The 20,400-nt window shown below is 41.6% G+C and overlaps 3 protein-coding genes across 4 annotated transcripts; 1 reads left to right on the top strand and 2 right to left on the bottom strand.

Annotated features, from left to right (window-relative positions):
• Positions 1 to 2,568: 2,568 nt before the first annotated feature.
• Positions 2,569 to 8,052, bottom strand: r3hcc1l (R3H domain and coiled-coil containing 1-like). Its single transcript, XM_035171755.2, has 7 exons — positions 7,947 to 8,052; positions 6,486 to 6,998; positions 6,080 to 6,270; positions 5,572 to 5,642; positions 5,392 to 5,487; positions 5,144 to 5,284; positions 2,569 to 3,808 (listed from the first exon to the last, which is right to left on the bottom strand). Exons 2-7 carry the CDS (start codon positions 6,972 to 6,974, stop codon positions 3,756 to 3,758), a joined length of 1,041 nt encoding a protein of 346 aa, XP_035027646.1. The 5' UTR covers positions 6,975 to 6,998; positions 7,947 to 8,052; the 3' UTR covers positions 2,569 to 3,755.
• Positions 8,053 to 8,298: 246 nt separating this feature from the next.
• crtac1a (cartilage acidic protein 1a) lies at positions 8,299 to 12,989 on the top strand. 2 transcript variants are annotated; one of them, XM_035171594.2, is made up of 14 exons: positions 8,299 to 8,450; positions 9,212 to 9,423; positions 9,529 to 9,725; positions 9,845 to 9,981; positions 10,077 to 10,233; positions 10,318 to 10,452; positions 11,113 to 11,249; positions 11,352 to 11,488; positions 11,611 to 11,693; positions 11,902 to 12,002; positions 12,092 to 12,260; positions 12,361 to 12,506; positions 12,716 to 12,755; positions 12,883 to 12,989. In XM_035171594.2, the coding sequence occupies exons 2-14, from the start codon at positions 9,224 to 9,226 to the stop codon at positions 12,888 to 12,890; spliced, it is 1,647 nt and encodes a 548-aa protein (XP_035027485.1). In that variant the 5' UTR covers positions 8,299 to 8,450; positions 9,212 to 9,223; the 3' UTR covers positions 12,891 to 12,989. The 2 variants fall into 2 exon arrangements, with proteins under 2 accessions (XP_035027485.1, XP_035027494.1); XM_035171603.2 differs by having other exon boundaries at positions 12,361 to 12,545.
• Positions 12,990 to 14,692: 1,703 nt separating this feature from the next.
• golga7ba (golgin A7 family, member Ba) lies at positions 14,693 to 19,369 on the bottom strand. The gene is made up of 5 exons (XM_035171973.2): positions 19,284 to 19,369; positions 18,103 to 18,228; positions 17,129 to 17,281; positions 16,934 to 17,035; positions 14,693 to 15,888 (listed from the first exon to the last, which is right to left on the bottom strand). Exons 1-5 carry the CDS (start codon positions 19,293 to 19,295, stop codon positions 15,805 to 15,807), a joined length of 477 nt encoding a protein of 158 aa, XP_035027864.1. The 5' UTR covers positions 19,296 to 19,369; the 3' UTR covers positions 14,693 to 15,804.
• Between the last annotated feature and the right edge of the window lie 1,031 nt (positions 19,370 to 20,400).

The raw sequence follows: 20,400 nt of genomic DNA, 5'->3' as shown, positions 1-20,400 counted from the left end.
CATTCATATTTTGCAAACAAGCCCCTGAAAATATCATCATGTCCTTCAGTACCTGCACTTTTTTATGAATAATAATATAATTTATTATCATATCAGTCCATTTATTCCATGATTTAATGTTGTGGGACGATTATTCCTTCATTCGGACCATGCCTCACATTTCATTTCCACCGTCACAGAGCAGTGTGTATAGGGGCAGAGTTGGCACTCAGAACCAGCACTTGCTGAGCAGTGGTTTGTGTTTGTGTTGTTAATCTAATGATTGTGTGAGAGGCCCTGCAGTGGGCTGCTCTGCGGTACATCGCCTCCTCGTGCAGCCACAGTAAAAGCATGAGATTTATAGGCAGGGCTCGGATCTCACACGATGCCGGTGAGGAAGAGCTACAGGCTGTGTATGTAGCTCAGCTGCAAGAACAACAGCGCGCAGGGAGGTCTGCTTCTGTTCTGCCTCGTTCAGTGAGGATATTCATCCACATTTTCTTTTCCACACTGAAATGTCATGGAAGGGGGTCACGTGTGCTCTGAAACCAGCAGAAGCCTGAAAGAGCTTCAATCACAAGCCTGAATAATGATCAAATACTTATTTATTGTTCACTCTAAGTGATTTAATGTAAATACCGAACTGAAGTAGAATTACTGCTGTGCAGTTGTATGCCTCCACCAACCAGTGCAGTTTCAGCGAACATACATTTTTTTACCAGACTCATATGAGGTCACCATGACTTTTGACCTTAGGCCACTGAAAGCTTATCGGTTCATCTTTGAGTCCGAGTGAAAGTTTGTACCAAATTTGAAGAAATTCCCTCAAGGTAGCAGGAAATAATTCCTCCAGCCACCAGCGCAAAGGCATAAAAACATAAAGCTGATGATGAAACTAAATTCATAAATGCTGTATCGTCTTTTTGTAGATTTTCTTCTCCTCCTCCAAACTCTAAGCAATGATACTGTATATACGGTTTAAATTAACAGTTTAATGGCAAATTCACATGAACATATAGAATTCTTGGGTAAGATACAGAAATTTGTGACATAATACATTTTATTATTTTTTAACTTTTTGCCTGTTTACATTTCAATCTCACTGCTTTTGGTTCCTGGAAAAACTAAAAGGATAAACTTTATATTATTGCCTTGGATTTTTAAAAGCAGCTCTGTTTAATATACCTCTCTGCATGTTAGCCCATGAAACATGCTTTCAGATGCATTTTTCAAAATGTAACAGTCCGATTGTCACACTTGTGATGGAAGTTTCCTGGAAGCTGGTGAAAGGAGAACTCAGGAGACCAGAAGGTGGAACAATATACAAACGCCAACGGAGTAACATGAGCAACTGTCACCCCCAAGTCTGAAGATGTCTCTCACAGCATCCCCATATATCTCCCTCATCTTGTGTCACCCATCCCAACAGCACATCCACGAGAGCATGCATACCCAACCTTTACGTCTAGCCACTGGTGCCTCTCTGTCTGGGCATCTGAATTAGATATGAAAGTCCATGAGCGTAGACACTACAATGTACTGCTTGTTGCCCCTTTATCTATAACCTGACCTTGGGTACTGCTAGGAGAGCAGGGAGTATCTGTGGAATGAGTCCGGCTGTAGTCTCTTCATGCTGAACACATTTACTGTATGAGGATGGTCAAAAATTCTCTCGCAACCCTGATGACGAAAACAGCAAAGTGCATCGCTCCTAATGCTGAACTAATCCTTCTGTACAAAAACGCCTTTAGAAAGGACCCTGCAAAGACACCAGCACCTGTAGAGTCTGCAGTTGCATAAATACAAATTTGTCTTCGTGAATCACTAACTCAAGTGAAAATACTGAAGATGAAACCTCCTCTGAGGCTGCAGCACTTTAATTGAATTGGTTTTATGAGCCACGTGGCACCATCTCAGTCGCCCTCAGCCACTGATCTGCACAGTAACAAACTGGGTTCTGTACTGGGTTCAGTCGTAGCAGAGCTGAATATCACCCTGGATGAATGCACTGATTGGAAGTTGCTTTGGATATAAGTGTCAGCTAAATGATATGTAACGTGAACAGATGGAGGCAACATCATGTTTTTATTTCCCATTTGTGCACCCAGCAGTATGTTGTTAACATATGTAAACGTGTCCACTTACAGCTGGGTGCTTATATGGACAAGAGAATGGACAAATCTTAGATATAAAGTTCACTGAGATCAAATACATTGGCAGCTCTCTCTGCAGGCTGGGAGAGTGAAACTTAATTACTGGCTGAGGAGGTGAAGGAGACGCAGTGCCACGTGGTCTGTGGTCGCCTGGGTGAAGCCTCAGAGGAGGCACCAGCCTCTACATGGGAAAAAAAGTCTCCTGAGGCTTGACGGGTGCTGGTAAAGAATTAGGAAACTGAATTTGTTGATAAAAGTTAAATGAGATACCAGATAGAAAGCTCATGTTTCTAATTGTAATCAAGAAAAGCAGCCAGTTGAGATTGACCACATTTTCAATTTAAGGCTAGTAGAAAGGATTGTGTTGAACCTGTGTCCTAAACCAACAGATCATGCAATGATTAAACTGAAGTGAAAACATCACCAAATCAGGGGATGAAATTTAATCTTTTTTTATTTATTTATTCAGGAATCTACTGTAAGTTACTGATACAGACAGTTATACAACATCTGCTCAACAGTTTCATTCAAGTTCACAGACCCAGGATCTGTGACTCAGCAGCCACATTAAGACCACGTTCTACAATTTCTTCAGAATTTACTTTTCGAAGGTTTTAACCACATATATTGTAATAAAGATGCTCTCCACTGTGTTTAAAAAAAAAACAAAGAAAACACTGTCCAATGTCTGAAAATACAGTTTGAAATGGAAAAGAAAGGTAAACTGGAAGTCCCACTGATCCATCTGAACAACATACATGTATATTAAGTTACTGTTGGAGCCTTTGAAAAAGAACCAGTGGGGGAAACATTAATGAGATGCAATACACTACATTTATTCAAGACTCTTCCAAGTTCATCATACTTCTATCTGACCTAAGAATGTTTCATGCTCTTGATACTTAGCTTGAAAGATCATGACAAGTTATTTCTGTTCAGTTTCCCTGACAGAATGGGTGAAAACATATTTATCATCATCATCTTTCTTTGGACAAAGAAATCCTCTGACTGAAAATATGTACAGACAAACACACGACACAGTTCAAATGCTGAAAACTGACCTTGTATGAAGTTTTTAAAAGTGAAGTTAAAGTTTAATAAAAGTTATCATTACATTGTGATACAAGAACTGAATCGCAACAGTATCTTCATATACCATAATGTACTGTATCATCATGACATTAAACAATACAGGATCTTTACCTTGCGGGTGGATTTAGTTTATCTTAAAAAACATCTAAAAAAATGTAAAACAATGACAAACATGATGCTCTACAGCTGCACAGAAAATCATCCTTTCAATGAATTACAAATGATTAGGCTCAGTGCTTCAGTACAGACCTTAGTTACAGTGTTACAGATATGAAAGTAAGTCCAGGTGAGAGAACAGTTCCTAATACAAAATAATAAAGGATCGGGAACAGTAGCCGGACGCCCTGATCTGAGGAAACGCTGCAGACTAATGGACAGCGGCAAAAAGGAAAAATGTATGGGAATCCATATCTGGGAAGTGTGGTGGTAGGTAGGAGTGGCCAGTGGAGAGAAACAGAGCAGAAGAAGTAACAGAAGTTTTGCGTCTGTTGGAAAAAGCAAAAGGAATCATACGAGTAGTTGTTGTTTCTGTCACTTTCCCTCCCAAGCATCTTCCTTCAGTTTGGCTTCCAGGCGCTTTTGTTCTGAAAGATAAATCACAGGCAGATGTTGAACACATCAATCAGCGAAAGCCTTTAAACAAACAACACGTTGGTGATGTGTTGCTCTAAATATACATCACCGTCTCTACCACATAGAAGTGAGGAGCAGACTGAAGATGGAGCTGTACGTTAATACGTGGCGTCCATTCCAGGGACACTATGTTCAGCACATGATGCACTGACATTTACTCTGCGTGTTGTGAACTTAAGTAAAGAGCACCATAGAGCGCAGCTCCCATGCTAAGAACAAAGGAGCTGTTTTTAGTTCGCTATACTCAAGGCCCTGACTTCCTGACTCACTGCTCAGTGGACGGCCATTTGTGGTTTGCTGTGCCTATATACTTATGTTCCATCTGTGACGGGAAATGGCTGCTGTACTGATTATAGACCTGTTACCATCCGCACAGGGATGGACAGAGAACAACTTCTCTTAAAAATCAACTTGCAACTGCACCTTCCATTTTTCTTCTGTAAAGTATGAAAGCAGCTCCCTCTTCTGGCGGAAACACTGTGATGCAAAAACTAGGGCAAATGGTTGAGGATTCTAACCCTTTTTTCTCAAGGAGACCATGCTTAATAAGTTCGTGGCCTAAGATAAGGAGTCAAATCACGAAATTAAGAAATGTTTCAACATCGTCCCTTTCTGTATTCATACATTTAAGGTCTTTGCACACCACGCCTTTATTTTTCGTAAGAGTTTTCTATATCCATCATTAGTGTTGTGTTAAGGAGTCGGTGTGCAAACTTGATTGACACATGAGGTCGTATTTATTTGCTAATGTGCGACAATTTCAAACAAAAACAACACACTTGGTGTGCAAAGACCTTCAGTCCAGCGATCAAGGAGAATACAAATCTGTTCTTTGAAGAAGGTATCAGTTGTCAAAGGTCTCCTGTGGAGTGTTGGTGACTTGCCTTCCAGGATAAGGGTCATCTCCGAAGCTCTGTTTTTATTTATGTATTTTTTTCACTCTATGTCACATTTGAATTCAGCAGCCCTTTTCTTAACCAAAGTGTAAGAAGCAACCATCTCTTTTAGTGGCGACTTGAAATTACCCAAAACAGAAGTATCCCAAAACTTATTAAGAGAGCTGTACATCTCCTCCTGTTCGAGGCCATGATCGCCCTTCAAATGTTAGCAACAGTCCACCTGAGGTGTGGATCAGCAGTATTTCAGTCTCCTTCACAAAATTAGAAACTACCAGTGGAGAGAGCACACAACCACCACATTATACAACAGAACAGGTTTTGCTGAACACATCAATGCTCTATGCATAAGACCACGAGCCTGAAAATAATGCATCTGTGTATTATCACCTTTCGCTGCCTGGAGTTTCCTCTTCTCTGCTTCGCGCTGCTCGTCAGTCTGGTTGCTTTTAACACCAAGGGCACCGATCACAAGCCTACGAGCCATCGCTGCACTCGTCTGAGGTCTCTCTTTTGCAGGCAGGAGGGAGTCTGAGGATAGACGGAAACGAGCATGAAGAGTGACACTGATCATTTTTGCATTTAAATATGCGACATACAGAAGATAAACTGATGACACCAGAGGACTGTATTTGTACCTGTGCTGCTTCGGGCTTTGGCTTGTATGTCGGAGGAGGATTTGGAGAGTGGTCGCAACTTCATCAGTGGATGTTTGGCTCTTAAAGCTTCACGGGCTGAAAAGAGAAAAGACATAATTCCCTCTTATAACAATTTGGGATGGAAAGTGTCACAACAATACGATGCAGCGATTAACTCACCTGCTATGGGGCTTGAGAAGAGGCCTATAACGTGAGTTTCATCGATCCACTTAATGTCAAAGCCCCTCTGTCTGAAATCACAATCAGAACAAAGCAGAAAAGAAATGTTACCAAAACCAATATTCTTTTAATCTTCTGACACTTGGGGATCAAAAAATCCTATTCAAGTCCTACTGACATGTCAAATGAATACACTTTACTATAGCTTCATTATCTTGTTTTAAGTTAGGACCATGCAGAAAGAGAAATGCTGCTACATCCAACATAGTTCATTATTTTCAATCTCAAAATGCACCTACAGGTTTCTGCAAGTTATATTTCAATGTTAAATGATTGTTAACATAATTAAGACCTACCTTAACCTAGTAAGTAATATTTTAACTTAGTTAAGACTTTTTAAGGTCTAAACATCAGATAATTGAATTTAAGATAGTTTTTTTGCTTTTTAAAGACCCTGCTGTGGTTTTAAAAAATGTCTTAAAGTAAGATGTTGTGTTATGATACATACAGGTAGGCCTGAAATAACTTGAGAAGGTCATCGGTCTTAAATTCAGCAGGAAAGTCGTAGATTTCTACGATGTTAGAGATTTCATCATCTCTGAGGTCCATGTCGGCTTCCTCGTCATCTTGGTCCATATTGTAGTAATCAAACCTGCGGTCCTGGATTGACTTCTTCTTTCGACCCTGCTTCACAGCCAGCTGAAGCAAGGGAGAAGGAAAGTGTACAGATGAAGACAGGTGGAATATGAGTAAATGAAAAGAGAAGGAACGGAACCAAAGCTTCAATTATTACTTCTCCTGCCTGCTTTTATGCTGAATAAATTGGAAACTGAGTGTATGTGAATGTTGGGAATTGGATCTCTCGATATCAGGTCTTGTTTTGTTTATCATCCAGACTGAAAGAAAACTCTCACCTCTGCAGGCAGGTGCTGTTCCAAACAGTCGCCATCATCGTTGAACAGTGTATCCCAGCTTTCCTCTTCCTCCTCTTCCTCCTCCTCCTCTTCCTCCAGAAGGGATATTGCTTCCAGCCGTGAGGCAACATCTGCCTCCAGACTGGCTGACTCAGGTTGCCCTTCGACCTGCACATCTGTATCCTCTAGCTGCTCTTCCTTCACATCAGGCTTTGTATCGCTGTTCTGTATCTCACCTCCATCTTCTCCTTCAACAGGTGCCGACTTACCCTCTCCTCCAGCCTTGTCCTTCTTGTTCTTGGCATTCTTTCGTGCCTTGTCAGTGTAGCGAGGCCTGGGTCTTGGCTTTACTTCTCCCTGAGTCTGAGCTTTGTCAGGAAGTCGCTGTTTGGGGACGTACGGAGGCGGATTTGGCTTCTTTGTCTCGGAGGGAGGTGTGGGTGTTGGCTGAGATGTAGCACAGTCTTCCTTTGGCTGTTCCAACTCCATTACTCAATTATATTAATAAAACACCTGGATCACGGAGGAAGAGGGACAAATCAGGCAACTTGTAAAGGAAAATTCTATTTTAGAAAATACACTGAAAATATGGAATCAGATTGTCAAAAAGTATAAATTGGAAGGTGACATGAAACTGTCCCCCAGATTTAAACCTAAAGAGATGAGAGAGATAATACATTTGCAAGGTGACGAAAAACAATCTAAAAAGAATTCATCTCAGAAAATCGAGACATTTGAGATATTTACAGCTAATAGATTTTTATGATACATAATTTAAAAAGGGCGTTCACTGTCTCCACATCTGTCTCACAGACAAGCCTCCTCAGTATCCTCTATTCAAATTATTTAATTCAATTATTTAAAAGACAGTGCTATAAAATGGCTTTTAGCTTCTAACTTTGAGTTTTATTGCTTTATTTTATTGATTTTACCATTAAATGGTTTTTTCGATGCATCAGTTTGTTTTATTTTACCTAACGCCTCTTCTGCATGAACGTGTTAATTGGTAATTGCACTGCACGCATTTTCTGTTTCTACGTCTGTGACACACTTTGTGAACGTGTTTATGAAGAGTGCTGTACAAATCAAGTGGAGTGGAACACCTAAAATGAATAAATAACCAGTTTTTTTAAAAAATCAAGTACATTTCTAAATCATAAGCAGATTTCCAAACGAGAATAATTTAATACAATATTGATTTGATTTCATCCAAACAACTAGAATTAGCCCACGCGCTGCTGCAGCCTAGAAAACTGACCAAGTAGCTTAGCAATGTGTGTTTCAGTTAGCTCCAGCTTGCTAACCGGTTTAGCTAACGGGCTAAACTTCCACTTATTCACGCGATATTAGCTGTTTATCGAGAACACAAACATGAAGATAATTGAAGTCCTCTGTTTTCATTCTAACTACGACACCAAATGTATAAACAGGAAAGATATTGTTACTGTTCTTTCAGCTCACCCGTGTTTGGTTTGTTCAGCCCACAGTCTATGGTTCAGCAACCGATTTTCGTCGCGCTACTGACGTCAGCACAGGACAACCCACGGCATGCTGGGAGATGGCGTTCTTTTACGGCGCTGCAGCTGAGCCCCTCTGCAGGACGAGCACGTTTGTTTGACGAAATAAGAAACGGTTTTTGTTCTCCAGCACAACTTTCATCCACTTCACTGTTTAGGATCGTTTCCTAACACTTCTAATCACTCGTGTATTGTACGTGTATTGTTGCTGTGACTACAAATACATAACATCCGGGTCTCGGAGACACGGGCACAGAAACACAGGTCAGCCATTGGTCAACAACCCGATCATTCAGAGAGACCTCCTCTGGTTGGCTTTTCCTCTGCACGTTACACAAGCTGTTTCGTAAATTTTAAAAGCTGGCGTTGTGTAAGGACGAGGATCTCTGCTAAACCTCTGCAGCGAAGACACATCCTCTCCATCTCCGCACTCGGACTCAGCTGTCAGGTAAGGAAGAAGGAGACATTCCTGCAGACATACTTCAGAGAGGAAGAATTAACCTCATGCATGGGTTTATTGGTAAAGATCTCATTGCAATGTATGAATGAATGTAAGATCAATTATGCTTGTGCATCATAATTAACAGCAAGTGCACATGAACAACACGACAAGACAGCTTTCTTAGCAAAATGTAGATCGTTTTTTTAAGCATCTTCAAATGTAGGATTGCTCAGGAAAAACACGTTGGAGCTCTCCTTTGAAATAACCTGCTTAAAACTAGTATTTACTTTGTCTTTCCATTGATGGCAACTTCTTTCTCTAGATTTCACTTTTGTACATTTTGATTGTTCAACATGTTCCTTGTGTTTGTGAAACCTTGCTGTGTGTCAGCAACATGAGCCACATGTTATCAGGATAAAACTTTCACATCAGTAGTTATCGATAATGAGCAGAGAATGACAAACAAAACAGTTTCCAATGTGAGATGCAGCATTAAAACCAATTATGTGTTATACCTCCTCACCTTTCTTGCACAATTCATAGGCATTATATCCACTTATATATTGGACTTTATTTTGCCATTGATGAAATAATATTGTGATAATAATTGATATTGTTCTGTCACCAAGCCCTATTTCAACTGCTCTGTTTGAAAAATAGTGTCATATCATGGACACTGACTATCTCTGTGCATCGTCATACACTTGTCTATCGTCTACATCTTGAATATAACACATAACCCAGACCCCTGCTCTGTGTCCCATCAGGCTGCAGTGACGATGTGGGCCTCAGGTCTGCTGCTCCTCCTGTTGGTGGGACTCCGGCATCAGTCTCTCGCCCAGAGCTCCGAGCCCATGTTCCAGGTCGTAACGCAGACTATGCTTCCTCCGGACAATCGTCACAACCCGACACAGCTCAACTACGGGATGGCCGTGACAGACGTGGACGGTGACGGCGACCTGGAAGTGGTGGTGGCAGGGTGAGAGGCTGACGGTGTGACATTACCCAGGTTTAAGTTTTTACCCTGTGGCTGAAAGTTTGCATGAATTTGTACAAATCAAATCTATGTGACGTTTTCACTCAGGTACAATGGGCCCAACCTGGTGCTGAAGTACGATCGCACTCAGAAGAGGCTGGTAAACATCGCCACTGACGACAGTACCTCTCCATACTACGCCCTGAGGGACCGAGCAGGTAACGCTATCGGAGTTACTGCCTGCGACGTGGATGGAGACGGACGTGAGGAGATCTACTTCCTGAACACAAACAACGCCTACTCTGGTGAATAGTGCAATGTCAAGATCCAACCTGAAACCCGCAAATGGCCTCACGACGTCATTTCTGGTACAATATGTGAAGGGATTTCCCTCATAATTTCTGGCTTTTTGTTTTTTATGCAGGACGGGCAACTTATTCGGACAAGCTCTTCAAGTTTCGCAACGGTCGCTTTGAAGATCTTCTACATGACGAGGTCAATGTGCGTCGTGGCGTGGCTAATAGCATGGCAGGACGTTCTGTGGCATGTGTGGACAGAAAGGTCAGTTGATCCTCTTTGTTGAACTAAACATAAAGTCCCACTTTTGCTTCTAAAAAAGCTTCCTCTCACTCCTCTTGCCTGCTGTTGCACTGCAGGGGACAGGTCGTTACTCCATCTACGTGGCCAATTACGCCAGTGGCAACGTCGGCCCCCACGCTCTCTTAGAAATGGACGAGGCTGCCAGTGATGTGAGTAAGGGCGTCATCGCTCTGTCGGACGTGGCTGCTCAGGCCGGGGTCAACAAGTTCACAGGTCAGGAGGAGTTCAGGCTCGAGAAGGTGACGTGTGTGTGAGATGCGGTTTGAGGTCGACACTCACAGTTTGCTCGTCGTGCAGGTGGACGCGGTGTGGTGGTCGGACCGATCCTGAGCGAGGCCAGGTCTGACGTCTTCTGTGACAACGAGAACGGACCCAACTTCTTGTTTAAGAATAAGGGAGATGGGACTTTTGTTGACATGGCCAGACAGGCAGGTGAGCTTGAGCGAAGAGAAAGAACGCACAAGTGGTAGGAGTTGAAATACTTCTGAGGAAATCTGAGCACTATCAACATTTTTGCACTGTTTCAGTCAATATCTACTGGAACTCAACCATTACCTCACATTTTGATACTAAAAAGGAAATATAAAAATGCAGCAACACGTAAGTGCTTTGCTTCGTTTCCTTGTTTTGTATCAAGATTTACTATCCCTGCGCCAAAGAGCACTTGTGTTATTTTTGTACACATAATTTAACAAACAGACACGTTTTTTTTGCTTGCTATCTTACATTGCAAGTTTTCTTTAAAGGAATAATTCTACAGATTGGAAAATATAATGATTGGCTTTAGTTTATATGGTCACACAAGAGATATTCTCATCTAAATCTCAGCGATAAAAGATTACAGAGATTTAAATGTTTTGACTAAACTAGAAGAGACTTTACATAATAATATTTAATTGTTGTGGTTATTTTACGAGAAAAGTAGTTTATGGGGAGAATCAGTTTGCTGCTCTGCCGCAGTGTCTTCTTTAATACCACCACTAGATATCACCAGAGACACTTGATCCTATCAATAAGAAATTCTATAAAAAAATTGCGTAAATTCTTTCCAGTAGTGGCAGCACTCAAGCTTTAACACATTGATATCCAAAGGTGTGGAGGACACCTACCAGCATGGCAGAGGAGTAGCACTCGCTGACTTCAATGGGGATGGAAAGACGGACATCGTTTATGGCAACTGGAACGGCCCACACCGACTTTACCTGCAGGGCACAGACTCAAAATTTCGGGTGAGGACTTTTACAGAGGAATAAAGAAGATCAGATAAAAACTCTGTAAAATGGAAAGAATTTGATAAAACAGGATTTAAAAATGAGTGTGATCTCTTGCAGAACGTGGCTACTGGGGGATTTGCAACCCCCTCCCCTATTCGCACAGTCATCGCTGCTGACTTTGATAACGACAAGGAGCTGGACGTTTTGTTCAACAACATTGCCTACAGAGGAAACGCCCCCAACAGGCTGTTCAGGTAAGATCGTAATAATTACGTGCACCCAAGTTTCATAGAGAGGCGCCACACGATATACAAATACTTGACAGGAAATCCTTAAATCACAAGCTGTTGTTATAATCCCATGTGTTTGTTTGCAGGGTGGCGAGGAGAACTGATGCGGATCCACTGATCGAGGAGCTTAACGTGGGAGATGCTGCAGAGCCACAGGGGAGAGGAACAGGTCAGCTGCCTCTGAGCTCAGAGCTCAGGACAACACGTTGTCACCAGTTTTATTATCAAACTGCAGTGAGCTAAAAGAAATATGTTACATTTCTGCCTCCCCTCTGTCTTTGATTGAGGTTTGTAGAGACACAGCTGCCAGATAGGCACCACAGTTTAGTTGTCATGGGAGTCAGAGCAATGAAAGCTCTCTGTTTGCTACTGGACAGGTGGAACCGTGACAGACCTGGATGGGGACGGACAGCTGGAGCTGCTGCTGGCACATGGAGAGAGCGCCCCGCAGCCAATATCTGTCTTCAAGGTCACACAGGTGTGTACATGTGTGCGTGTGCGTGTGCGTGTGCGTGTCTGTGTGTGGGTGTGAGTTACATCAGCCTAACCCATCATCGTTGTTGTCAGGGCTCGTCCAATAACTGGCTGCGGGTCATCCCTCGCACCCAGTTTGGCTCTTTTGCCCGGGGCGCCAAGGTAACAGCCTTCACCAATCAGAGTGGAGCTCACACACGCATCATTGACGGAGGCTCTGGGTACCTGTGTGAGATGGAGCCTGTCGCCCACTTTGGTTTAGGTAACAACTGCATTTTATATATTATAGACTATTATAGGCGCAGTATCTAAAGTAAAAGACAGTATAAATATAATTTTTTTTTCCTGCCCTGGACTCCCAGGAAACGATGAGGTGAAGGTGCTGCAGGTCTCCTGGCCAGACGGCAGCTCCATCAGCCGAACCCTTCAGCCTGGTGAGATGAACTCAGTGGTGGAAGTGACTTATCCCAGAGAAGGGGAAATGACTCTGCTTGCCGATGACACGCAGGTACGCAGTACGGAGCCACAGCATGAACTATGAACACGGGTAATGCTCCAGTGTGCCTCTATCAGTGGCCTTATTGATTTATCTAGCACAACTCTTTTCTTCTGACTGTCAGTTTTAATTCAATCAAATGTAATTTTACAACAAAATACTAACAGAAGTCAAAATCCTTTGTTTTTCTGTATTTGAATAAATGTATATTTATTTTTCAGTGTGGTAAAGGCTTCACTGTCAAGAATGGCCACTGTGCAGGTAGGCAAGTTTATTAAATGAGTTGTTCTTAAATAAAGTACCTCCAAATATTAATTTGAAAAAAAATGAAAATTGAATTATTGTTCTGTTTTCAATTTTCTTTTCTTTATTCTTTATTTTTTTGCAGGTCTTTGAGGAGGCAATACAATTACTTTGGAAACAGAAAAACTAAACAGAAAATGGTTTCAAACTTTTTGTCCAGCCCTCAAAATTAAAAACGTGTTGTTTCCTTTACTCTATGAGTAGTTAAAATATTTTTCATTCATTTTAATCCAGTATTAATTTGTACTACTGCGAGGGTTAATGTTGTCTTTTATGACCCATGACAAAGTGCTTTAAGAGACTTAATCTTAAAAACAGCCTCATCATTACATTAACACTATCACCTATTTAAACCTCCTCTTTTTATTCAATTGTATTGCCCTGTCTTGTTTTTACAGTTTTATCACAAGTGTTTTTCATATTTATTTTTATGTGAAATCCTGTGTTGCATTTTATGCATGAATTGTGCTATATAATAAAACATATTTTTATTATTATTATCATTATTTTTATTGTTATAAATATTATTATTATTATCACATAGTAAATATATTGAGTTCTTTAATTTCCTTTGTGTAAACACTTGTCTCTATGGTCTTTTGTCGTCATATTTCCATGTAACTGCCATGTGCTTCAGTTTGAACCATTTCTACTGTGTCGTCTTAACCTTGTGTCTGCCCTTCCTTCTTTTCCTCCATTGTTCTTGCTCTCACCTGCTTTGTGCCGTCGCTCATGCAGCGTTGGCTGCATTTTACACCGGCGTCCGCTCCACTTCCGTCACCACGTTTCAAGCCTCCTTTGTTAAGACACTTTTACTACAGTGTGTGTTGGTGCTGTCTGCACATCTCAGGAGTCGCTAGTCTTCAGAGTAACAACCATCATGTCTGAGAAAAGTATCTGCTTGACTTCCTGTGAAATGCAGTGACCCTGTGTCCATCTGGATTCACTATTTGGTGGTGTCCTAGTGTCTAGACGTACTGCAGTCTGGATGTTTCCTGGGTGCACGCTGTCGTCTCTGCACTTTCCAAGTGAAGACTGAAGAAGGGGTCAATATCAACTCATTACCCAGCTGAAAGTGCTCTGTCATAGCCAGTTAAGCATGCATGAAAACAAAGCTTGTCATAACATCAGATTTGTGACATTTTCTGATGCTTTAGTGCATGTAATAAGATGTTATAATTATTATGTACTTTGAAATGGTGGTACAATTTCTAAGGGTTATTTGTACCATTTCATCTTTGATTACTGTGGTAATTTGGTCGTTTCTGTCCTGCATCAAGCAGAGTTAGCAATTCACCAAGACACCGGCACAGCAAGCAACGTGCACAAGGCACGGAGGGGGGGAGGGCTGTAACAGCAGAAGAGTTGCTAGCATTCATTGTCACCAAAATTGTGTGGGGTCGACATCTTTTTCACTTTCAGCACATTTCGTAATACTGTGGTAATATATTATCATGTTAAAACATTTTTAAAACACTTCTCAAGTTTGTATTTGTTCAGCTCTATTGTAGTTCTGAGTTTTACAGTGCATATTAAGCACTTTACCACACAACAATCACACACAGCCATCAGGGATTATCTTGCCCAAGGAAACTTCGGCACACAGACCTGGATGAACCGCCGACACTCTATTTAATGGACCACCCACTCTACCTCCTGAGCCACAGCTGGTCTTTGTTTCTAGTAACATTAGTGATGTTTGTTGTGTTTTCATTACTGATAAAAACCTGCTGATAAGAACAACGATAATATTGGCTGCATTCCATTTAGCAGCTCCAGTTCTGTGCACGTTCAGTAACTGTGATGACTGACCGGCACATCTACCTGTATCCTGTCAGGTGGCCTCTCATGTTTACTTACAGGGTGACAATAAAGAAACACGAGCTCTGTGCAGCTGTGATGAAAGAGTATTTATCTGACACCAGTCATATTTACCTCTTTGCTGTGTATCAAACAACAAGCGATAAGAAAATCAGTCCTCGCACAATGTCACCAAAATAAACGACACATTCACATTTGTGAGTCTGTTTTTTTTTTTTTTTGGCAGTTATTGTTCTTTGGAAGTTTGATGTATTTTAAAACACTACAGGTAAGATTCAGGAAGACTTTCTGACCCATACTTGGCCCACTTATAATAATGCACACTACGTCTTTGCATAATTCAAATTTAGGAAGAGTTGGTCTCGCTCATTGAAACCAAGAGGTTACTACTTGGATTGGTGCATTTGTGTCTAATTACTTTCATGTGCGAGATATGGAAGATCTGCTACATTTCTACATGGATGTGTTGAGTGACATTCATCTGCTACCAGACAGCATGAGTTACAGCAGAGTTGATGGAGGAAGAGTTCCTTTGTACAGTGAAACGTTGTGATGCCCTGCTCAAATGCTTGCACATCCTTTTCACATTTGCTACGATCCAGAAACGCAGTCAGAGCGACAGATAACGTCTTCAGAAGCCAGTGTATGGTGGTGCAGGGTGGATGGTGATGCGGTCAGTCCAGTTTGCCCGTCGGTCAGGGCGCCGCTGAGGCTGATCTGGACTGTGCGGTGCAGCTGCGGTGGCTGAGGTATGAGGCCTTCGATGAGGCCTGTGGTCGTCACTCCCGTCTCACCACTAACACATCCTCTCTTTTCTTCCTTACTTCCTTCCATCCTTTTTATCTCCCACCAGACAAAACAGGAAGGACGTTAATGGTACGATCACACAAAGTATTACGATGATTTTTTTCCATCGAGACACTGCCACAAAACACGTCTGAGTCAATGTGCATGCAAGTCAGTTTGCAAGAAACGACTGAAGTGCATTCACTGTGAAAAAAGCTTGGAACAATTTAAGCACGTGATGTCAGGTCATTTGCCAAAGAGAGAAAAAAGCTAGTGAATCCTTTGTGTGAACATAGCTGAGGGATGATACGTGTTAAATATTGGGACAGAAGCGGTATCAGTGTCCTGACTTCTCCGGTGGTGAGTGATCAGGGGGACAGGGTGTTTAGGAAGAAGCCAGTCATCGAGCAGTGCTGCCGGACACAGAGCTGCTCCCTGAGCTGGAGCCGCTGGAGCCCCGGTCTTCATAGATGGAAATCTCTATCTGGTGAAAGTAGTTAGGGACCAATAAGGCACTATGGAGTATCAGAAAACACAAGCACTCTTTAGGGCTGGGCCATTAGGACCAAATGTCACATCCCTTTGTTTTGGCTGAATGGCGATACATGATCTATAACTGTGTATTTTCTCGTACAGAATGTTCAGTTATGGTAGATATCACAAGAACTTTTATTAAAACAGTCTGTGATCGAAATAAAATGCTAAGACGGAGTTTTCTTTGCTGTTTGAAAATGCTGCACAATTTGTCAGCATTTAAATACAATTTATATGAAATAAATGACATAAATTAAATAAAAATAGTAGTAGTATTCAGCATATACTACAAGTAGGTGAGGAGGAAAATGTATGAGGTTCATAAACTGCTTATAGAAGAAATCATTTGAATGCCACAAATGAATTAAACAAATATGCTGAAATTTGTTTGATAAAAGGTACTTTGGCAGTGGATTACTTCAAAACTACACTGTAAAAGTACTTCATAGTATTTGCACGAGTAGGTTAGGTCTCAAAAATTACTTGTGCAAAAAATATTTTTCTCCCACGTCAACATTTGACAAATAGGCTGAAGTTTGTCTTTGAACAGGTACTTTGGCCTCGGATTACTCCTAAATTACACAGTAAAAGTACTTCATACTATTTGCACAAGTAGTTGCAAAAATGCAAGGCTTATAAACTACATAGAACGGGTAGTATCAGAGTACATTATATCAGACTTTAAAACACTTCAAGTTACGGTTGTGGGACTTGTTGATATTTCTCTAAATTGATAAACTGTTCAGGTTTAGTGGGGTTTTTATTTCTATGGAATACTGGTAAAACTTGTTATGCTTCATGAGAATATAATCCAATCTTATTTCCATATTAAGTATTTTGTCTCTCAAATTCTATTGTTTGTGCTCAGGGACCGTAAAGATTTCATTGCCCCTCTCTTCTCCTCAGGAGAGATACAAACACAAGAATTGATTTATTAATTTTAAAAGCACTCATACTTTTGTGTTCATGGACCCAAAAACACTGAGTAAGGATACAACACGCATTCCCCTCTCTATGGGATCCGTGATGAGCAGACCTCTGGGAGCGTAGATCTTCTCATTCTGCTCCTGGATGTACTTGGCGATCTTCTTCAACACCTGACACACAGACAGAAGAAGAAAAACCCACAACACGTTCACCGCTGAACTTGACCATGAAACTCCAGCTGCCTTTGAGAGAACCAGCCTGACCTTCTCGTAACGCGTCTCCATGCAGAGGAAGATGAGATACGCTGTAGTGCAGGCCAGACACCCCTCCAGGTACGACTGTCCTCCGATCTTCTCCGCCTCTGCATAGTAGTTATTCAGAGTCTTCACAGTGTCCTCAAACAGCGTCCGCTCGATCTGGAGACGCACGCAGGACAGAGTCATGAGGAGAGCGATGAGTCAAGTGAAATGTGGAGAGGATGTATGTTTTTTTCTCATTAATGACAGTCTTAGCAACTGTAGCTGTGAATTTGGACTGTTGATGACGATCTGCCATTTATTTTTTTCAATTTATTGAATTTGTTTAACCTATAAAATATCTCAAAATAGTCATGGAAAGTTTCAGTTTACAAAAAAACGTTGCTAATGATAAGGTGGAACTATTTAATCTTTTATTTTGAAAATCAACTAAAATGATTGATTAATCATTAATATTATTGTAATAACTATTAATAATAGTAGCCTATTACTAATAGCGACAGAGGAATTTTCAATCATTCAAATAATTCTCATAATATTACTACTTTATTCTCATATTACTCCTTTATTCTCTTATTATTATGACTTTCGACACAAAATCTCTTTTTTCTTTCTTAAAAATGTCTCTAATACGTCGTCCACCACAGACAGAGATTTGTTAAAGAATGATTCTTGTTTTTTCATTTGCATTGAAGCCACTAACTCACTTTTTTCTTGCACAAGGGACTTTGGCTCATCTTTTTCTCCTTCTGTAATGATCCTGTCGGGTATTTGCTTCTAATGTTGTATTTATATGTGTTTCTTAATATAAATAATTAATAATAATAATACATTTGACTTGATTTAAATATATAAATGCCTTTGATATAAAGACACACACACACTCACATATATATACTACATCCAAATGCATGTATGCTGAGCTACTTGGGATAAAACAACAAACACAGGAGCATGTTTAACAGAAGAAGTCTCCTCACCCTGCTCTCCAGCTCCGACGGGAACTTGGTCTGAAACTTGCAGGTGGTTCCTTCGCTGTAGTCTCTCTGGATGAAGACTTTGTTGGCCAGAGACGCACTGTGCCTCAGCTCCTGCAGGTTGTGGAACTGAGGACACACACGCACACACACACAAAACAGTAGGGGTTACAACAGTATCTCTGTAATGAGTCCCCAGAGAGACAGAGGGCGACACCCCTGTGTGCACCTGTTCACTTTCAATGTGTACAAACAGAGGCTGATTTGTCGGTGCAGGATGATAGAGGAGATGTGATCAATCTCCCCGTGGCTCAGTGTCTGCACTTATTTCTGCCTTGTGGTGTGTTGGAGCAGAGCCCAGCACTGGACACACTATCTCCTACACACACACACACACACACACACACACACACACACACACACACACACACACACACACACACACACACACACACACACACACACACACATTCTCCCCCTCTTGTCTCTCCCTGCTCGAACAGAGAAGCACAGCTCACAGGAGACGGGTCAACATCTAAACTACAGCTCACAACAGATCGATGATGAGGAACAAGATGAGGCAGACTGATACTGACTTCCGACTGTATTATTATTATTGTTATTATTATCAATATCGCTTGTAAATCCAGCATTAACTGTAGCACAGAAGGAAAGCAGTCAGTGGCTTCTGTCCATGGTGCTGAACGCTATTCATCCCTCTGTGTGCGTGTGTGTATGTGTGTGTGTGTGTATGTGTGTGTGCGCGTGTGTGTGTGTGGTCAACACGGTGGATTAACAGGGCGTCTCAGCAGACAAAAAAGCCCAGATCTGCTTTCACCAAACACATTTTGTTCTTAACATCCCTGTGGGGACCCGCTGCTCCGCTGCCCCTGACACATCACTGAGATGTTAAAGCTTTATTCTCTATATAACAATCAAATATCTTCTGTATCAAACACGCTACAGGAGAATAACCGACCGATCCTCGGCCGACGCGCAGGATAATGTAGGACACTGATTGAAGTGAGCTGAATCCCAGTGTCACCTCGTCTCACCGCTCACATGCACCCGCAACCTTGTTTTTTATTATTACTCATAGCGCCATCATGGAGGTGAGGTTCCTGCAGATGGTGGGAACATGGGGGGGGGGGGGAGATTAAAGCCTTAATATCAGCCAGCCTTACCTCTGTCGCCATGTTGCCATCCGCGGCCGTGGGGACGAGTCCCTGCGTGCGCTCAAATCGTTTTAGTGGGACAAGAGGAGCGGGGCGGGGGGGGGGGACAGGAGGAGAGGAGGGGTTAGAGGGGCGGGGCTAACCCACAAGTACAGGTTTAAGTCCAGTGCATTGCCTGTTCTAAATGTTTGGGCTGTTCTCTTGTCCTGTGTTAGTGCTCGAGAGCTACTTCAGAATTATTCCTTGTCATTAGTGAGTCCTCCTCAGACAGTTCTACAAGATACTGTCACTTTCTATTGTCTGTGTGCTGGACGTTGTGTGTATAAACAGTCCATGGTGAACAGTCAAGCTAGAAACTTTGTGTTCCTCCTACCTGGTTCATCTGCAAGATGTTATTGTCAATTGTTTTCATAAAATGAAATTGAATTTGCTTTATTTCTGTTCACATGTGTGGTTTATTAATACTAGTGTTATTTTTTCATACGTTGCAGTTTTGCTATTTCAGAGGGCTGCTAAGCAACTGACACAATTTTCAGAACCAACATCACAACTTTTGAAAATAAAAGCTCTGTTAGCTGAATATTAAGCATTGTAGCCACAAAAGGAACATTGTGCTTTTGAAGACTGCTGAAGAGGAACTGATTCTATAAATGTTGTTGCCATGATGGAAATCAGTACCCATACACCTGTAAGTGTCTGTGTCGGTCCGATACAGTGAAATAAAAATAGTTAAATTATCAAAACGATCGAGCGCTGATTTGACCTGCAGTTTGACCCAGTTGCTGACCACTGCTGTCATTTAACTGAGGACCAAGAAGAAGATTCAGCTCGATTCGCAGACTGAAGACACACTGCCCTGCCCCCACTGACTGCTGGAGTGCTGGTTGCCTGTTATTATCTTAATTAATATTCAACGTACCGCATGTCCAAATCACACCAAATTTGGCATTGCACTTCCCTGGGCCCTTAGCAATGAACATGCCAAGTATGAAGGCGATAAGATCAGATACAGTATGTGTTCCACATAGAGACAGACAGATGTTTGTGGAATTAGTAGGTAGATAGAAGATAATCCTTTATTAGTCCTAAGAAGGAGAAATTTGCTGTGTTGCAGCAGCAGAGAGGA

The sequence above is a fragment of the Hippoglossus stenolepis genome, chromosome 2 (genome assembly GCF_022539355.2).
Source record: "Hippoglossus stenolepis isolate QCI-W04-F060 chromosome 2, HSTE1.2, whole genome shotgun sequence".
NCBI lineage: Eukaryota > Metazoa > Chordata > Actinopteri > Pleuronectiformes > Pleuronectidae > Hippoglossus > Hippoglossus stenolepis.
The sequence above is the reverse complement of the archived record's forward strand: the minus strand, read 5'-3'. Positions and strand labels throughout refer to the sequence as shown.